The 5710-nt window shown below is 38.5% G+C and overlaps 1 protein-coding gene across 1 annotated transcript in view; it reads right to left on the minus strand.

Moving 5' to 3' along the window:
• LOC125205408 (beta-galactosidase-like) overlaps positions 1-4977 on the minus strand; it is a 5677-nt gene extending 700 nt beyond the window's left edge. The window contains exons 1-18 of the mRNA XM_048104316.1: positions 4540-4977; positions 4351-4446; positions 4162-4274; positions 4012-4078; positions 3824-3916; positions 3574-3717; positions 3342-3430; positions 3119-3224; positions 2942-3029; positions 2276-2394; positions 2027-2191; positions 1757-1932; positions 1531-1640; positions 1105-1214; positions 843-953; positions 650-760; positions 358-563; positions 2-248 (exon numbers count right to left, since the gene is read on the minus strand). Coding sequence (XP_047960273.1) covers positions 2-248; positions 358-563; positions 650-760; positions 843-953; positions 1105-1214; positions 1531-1640; positions 1757-1932; positions 2027-2191; positions 2276-2394; positions 2942-3029; positions 3119-3224; positions 3342-3430; positions 3574-3717; positions 3824-3916; positions 4012-4078; positions 4162-4274; positions 4351-4446; positions 4540-4695 — 2307 coding nt within the window. The 5' untranslated portion in view covers positions 4696-4977. The remainder of the gene's footprint in view (position 1; positions 249-357; positions 564-649; positions 761-842; positions 954-1104; positions 1215-1530; positions 1641-1756; positions 1933-2026; positions 2192-2275; positions 2395-2941; positions 3030-3118; positions 3225-3341; positions 3431-3573; positions 3718-3823; positions 3917-4011; positions 4079-4161; positions 4275-4350; positions 4447-4539) is intronic.
• Between the last annotated feature and the right edge of the window lie 733 nt (positions 4978-5710).

Consider the following 5710-nt stretch of genomic DNA (forward strand, 5'->3'; position numbering starts at 1 on the left):
ATTTGATGGATGAGATCTTCTGCCCTGCATCACAAGAGAGGTGAGCTTTGGGCCTCAACGGTTTGTCCACTTTTCCTGATGCTTGTAGCTGATAGTTCACTAGAGTTGGTTGCCACTCGTATATGTCCGAGCATACGCTTGCTACTTCTCGTTTCGTTAGAGTGATGCCGCTTGGATTACCACCCCATTCCTCAAAGACAACGAGAAGGTTGCCAGATGGGCGGAGCCACGAGCGAGGAACATGGTACCTGTAAGCTAGAGTTAGGAATCCCTGTTTGATCGACAAATATAAAAATAGATGAACAAGCAGATGTCGGATCCTATATTGCAGATGTTGCACAAAGATTTTTGAATTACCATCTTTGAGAAGCTTCGCCGCAGTTTCTTAGGCATTTCTTTTCATTGAACCAACCAGCATAGTTGCATTCACCACAGCTGCCGGATGCTTTGTACTGATTCCAGTAGCGCCCGATGCTCTCACCATTGATCCATATCTGACCTTTACTCATCGTGTTCAAATCTAAAGCCAACGGCTCGTTTCCTCCCGGAGCATTGAAAGTCGTCTGTCAACAACCAACCATTCTTAGATGAACCTACCTAACATGAACCATAGCAGAGCACTAAAGTTCTCTAAGCAAAATGTACTCACCTTGTACCATGTTAATGGCTGCCTTTGCGCAACGTAGGATCCTTCAACCCACTCCACGTTCGAGATTCCACTGAGCGAATTAAGACTTAGAGATTCCCCCTTGAGACCAACCTGTCCACCAAAACCATGTCGCCAATGAGGGGGAAATGAACTAAATGATGAAAAGAGGGTGTTGAAATGATAACAATCTCACCTTGTAAGTCCATTTCTGCCATGTCAAGTCTCTTCTCCCTCCGTTAAGGCCAGTGAGTGAAACAGGGCCTAGGACGCCAGCATTCCACGTCTCGAAATGAGGCCCCACGTTCTGAGAAAAAAACATTGAAAGATAAGAATATGAACAAGTACTCCAAAAACCAATTTACTTCAACAATATATCATACTAGTATATGTTTATCATAAAGATCGCATAGCACATGATGTTTGGATGTAGTTGAGAAAGGGAAAAGGAGACGAACCGGGAGCCCAACCGCAATACTTAGAAGAGAGATTTTGTTAACACCTGCTCTAAGATTCACACCTTTACTGAAAGTTAGCTTAGGCCTATTTTGACTTCCATAGGTAGTTCCTGCAAGAAATTACACATATGTGGCAAGTAAGTACGTGTTCATAATTATCACTCTGACGTGGCAAGCCCCACGCCTGTTGTTTTGGCTTGTGGTGGTGTCTATTCTAATGAAGAATCCAGTGTTTATCCTTTTAGATGTTACTCAGAGCTAAATCAACCAAAATGAAGCCTCAAAAGACAAAATGGCTGGTGTTAGGCTTCATGAAATACAAGAGTCTGAACAAAATGGCACTCACTTGTTCCGATCCTTAGGCATCAATCAACCAAAATTCAATAGATAAAGATTGTCGAGTTTATTGCAAGTTGGATAACTTGCCTGATAATTGACCATTGATGAATACATGCAAGGCATGGCCAGCAGAATTGACAGTAAGAACAGGCCACTTGCCGCCTTTTAGAAACCCTTCATGAGAATCGACCCTCACACTGGTTATTAGCAACAAGCAAGGAAAGTTAAGTACAAGAAGTCAAGAAAGAAATCGAACTCCATTTCAACAAAAGGTGTTGTTAGAGCCTTCAACAAAAGCTAAATGTGCACTTACTCTGTAGTATACCACAGATAATCAGATTTATCCCAGGTTGTATTGATCTGCTCCCTTAATCCAACCAGTGTAAACGAACGCTCATCGTACGATGATGCTGTATCTTCAATATATGATTGCCAGTTAAATCCTCTGTTGATAGGGGTCATCTTCATTTGTGCACTTTGAGCACCAATCTTGATGTGGCAAATTCAAAACAGAGTGATTATTAAAATTCACCTTAAAGCATAAAAAATGCGAATAAGCATACAAAAGGATCTTTTCACGTACCCTTGCCGTGTTGTAAACAGTGTTCTTGCAGTCGGGAAGGATGCTGATGGACCAAGGAGGCAAGTTGTAATGCCTATTCCAGAGGGAGACAGTTGCATACGAATGTTGGTCGTAGTTTGCAATAAAAGCTGCACAAGCTCCATTTTTCGACCTGAAAACATGAGCCTGCATTCAAATAATGGATGTTCATGTCAGTATTTACCATCATTGGACACAAGATTCCAGTCAGGGAAAAGAAAAGGAAACAACATCTTGGTTGTGTCCGAGTGACATGACAGTCGGATCCCCAGAAATGAGAGCTGGCTCACAGAGTTTAATTGCCCTATGCAAATCTCTTAGATGACCCCATTTCGGCTGCCTCAGTAGCCCTACACAAAAGATACATAATTTTAGCTTTGTGCATCATTTTTGGAAAGATGGCATGGCAAACGAAGCGCAGCAATTTAAATGATAGTGACAGCAAAAATCATTGAAATATCGAACGTCTATCAATAGACTAAAGCTACAAGACAGGGCTTTTGGATATGAAGCAGATACAACCGGCTACCATGAAGGAAACGAATATTGTATGGATACACGTCCTAATCAACTTTTGGCCATAAGTTTCAAACAAGACATCCATGTCTACAGGGTTGCTTACATTATCCAATATTTTTGTCGTATATATCGGAGCTATTTGTTAGAAAAATCAGTCTAATTATATTGCAGAATACTAAATAGAATTGGCAGTAAGAAAGATGTAGGAGTAATATTTAAGTACAGGTTCAGTCAACTCCCACTTTATTCATTTCAAATTTAGATGGTCACTGTCAGCAGAATATTAGGAGACATCAGGCATGGCTGCATGAAACATTAAAATAAATAATCACTTAAAAACAAATAAATAAAATTGTGGATCTGATTTTGAATGCATACCATACTCATCAAGAGGTGCATCATAGTCGTAACTGGTGGCAATAAATGGACCACCGGCTGTCCTGCCAAAGTTCGTTCCTCCATGATACTGATAAAAATCGAAAATTGTCAGATATATATAGCCATATCCATGATTTATTGCAATTAACTAGCAAACTCCTTCTGCGGTCGATTTACCATATAATAGTTAATGAGGGAGCCCCCCTTTTGAATAAATCTTGCAACAGAAAACGCCAAATCTTCAGCTGGTCGGTATGGAACTGCACCACCAAATTCAGTAAACCTGTACAAAAACATGTCACCAAAACATTATTTCAAGTGACTACAAAAATAGTGATAGTTTAAAAATGAAATTCCGTAAGCTTGTAACATCTCATCACAAGAGTAGCTCGAAACCTACCATCCAGTCCATGCTTCAGTCCATATCTTGGGCTTATATGCCTTATTTGGAGAGAAATAGTCACAATAGAAACCATTACACGTATTGATCTGCATGTCGAAAGGAAACATTAAACCCAGATTCAGGTAATATCCATGAAATAAAACTATTATATGTATAATAGTTTATTCAAAGGTAATATTGAGATGTCAGTAACTAGTTAAATTATGTCAAATAAAGGTCAAATGCTTACAACAGGGTCGGGGGCATCGTCTTGCTTGCACATGATCCACGGAACACCAGTGCCAAGACCCACCGCCATTTTGGCTGCCCACTGCGCGTAAGCACGGCCAGGTGCACCGAGCTCATACTCCATTGGTCCGTACTCATTTTCAATCTAACCCAGCAACATAAAAAACAAATCTTTCAACTTTCTGAATACTGTGAATAAACTGATGCATAAAAACAAGAAAATAGAAAGGAGAACAGAGCAGCTGGACAACCTGCGACAGTATAATCGGACCGCCCTGAGTTTGATACAACCTCTCAGCCTTCATCATATTAACAATCTTGGTAGTGAACTTTTGCATTGCAGCCTTTCAAGATGGGAAAACAAATTACACAAGAGTAAATTAATGACTTCATCATACAAAAGCAAAAGTTCACATGTCAAAAGATTTGGTATACAAACCTTAAAAGGCCCATTGTCAGTTCTGAAACTAATGCCTTTGACATACTTAAGCCAAACTGGAAAGCCACTGAAGTTGAACCAAAACATATAAATTATTAAATTATTATAGAAGAAGAAAAAGAATCTGTGAAATTGCAATTGCATTATTACCCAAAGTTCCATTCAGCACAGGCATAGGGTCCAATTCTGAGATTAACATAAAGGCCTGCTTGTTGCACCAGCTTAACAAACTTCACCAAATCATATCTTCCTCCAAAATAATACTACAAAAAAGCAAACATAATTGAAACCAATACTCCACTAATAAACTTTCCAAATAGATGGAAAGACAAAACTTACCTTTCCTGGCTCAGGCTCATGCCCATTCCAGAAAACATAAGTCTCAATCACATCCAAGCCGCCTTCTTTAGCCTTCCGAATAAGATCCGGCCACATCTACACTTCCCAATAAAAAGGTTAATATAATTTGAAAGTAAGTGTGTGAGTGTGAGAGAGAAAGAGAAAGTGAAGAAATTCAAAAGAAAATACCTCAGGTGTGCTCCTTGGATAGTGAATGGAGCCAGAGATGAGAATCTTTCTCTGCCCATTAATGGAAATGGCCTTATGATCATACGAAACAGAAGCTTTGCCACAAGAGCTCAGCAAAGCCAGCACACCAAATAAAAATGCAATCTTTAAACTCATAATGCCCTTCACAAATTTGAAACTTTACTAAAAAATGTCCCTTTTTTCTCAACACCCCACTTTTTTTCTTCCTATATTCTTCCCTTTGGACGAAATGGAACAAAAAAATTCAATCTTTAAACCAGGGAAAATATGGCAGGCATCAACTTGGCCTCCCTTTGATTTTATCTTTTTCTTCCTCTCTTTCAGATTCCCTGTGTAGCAGGAGTCATAAAGAATGAGTGAGAAATTAGGCACACAGTGTATATTTGTATGTTGTGGTTGTATTGTTGTTTAGTTGCAGTAAATGTGGGATTTTGAAACTTGCATCTGCTGCCTCTGCTTTTATAGACTTGAAAAATGTTAAGCTCGAAATGAGATGGGCCCCACATGCACCAAATTCAATTCGGTTATTCCCACCATATTAGTAAATTTATTAGTAATTCCTATTATTGTGTAGGTAACTTTTTTTTCATCACTTTTGTTTTGATTTCAAATTTGGGGGGGGGTGAGAAATTTGGTCTAGTTAAACTATTAATTTATCTAGAGTAAAGTTCATTTCTGATGCTAAGCATATGTTTATTTGATTCAAATTATGCTTGATGGTAATCCCTCAATTCCGCATTAATAGATTTAATCTTTTTCTTTCTCTAAGTTTAATGGAATTGTGAAAAATTGCCGATATACCATCTAAATGAGAATTGAGACTAAAAATATTAAATAATATGATTTTTTAAATTATAAAATAATAAAACAGCTAACATATTCAGATTTAGCAACAAAACTTAGTGCTTTTAATATGAATAGACGTGCAAGTACGACGTGCTCAACGACTCGCAATTTCAATGGAACACACATATGCGTACTTAAGAGCATCAGTGAGACACACTAGTGCATTCTTTTGTTGGTTAGTTAGTATATAAATAGTAATAAATCAGCTTGCCATAAATTTAAAATCATGTGTCACGGCCTCACGGGTTAGTTTAAATATCACCCTTCATTAGCCTACATTAAGAAAATGAGAACCAGACACTGA

This window comes from Salvia hispanica, chromosome 2 (assembly GCF_023119035.1).
Source record: "Salvia hispanica cultivar TCC Black 2014 chromosome 2, UniMelb_Shisp_WGS_1.0, whole genome shotgun sequence".
NCBI classification, from domain to species: domain Eukaryota; kingdom Viridiplantae; phylum Streptophyta; class Magnoliopsida; order Lamiales; family Lamiaceae; genus Salvia; species Salvia hispanica.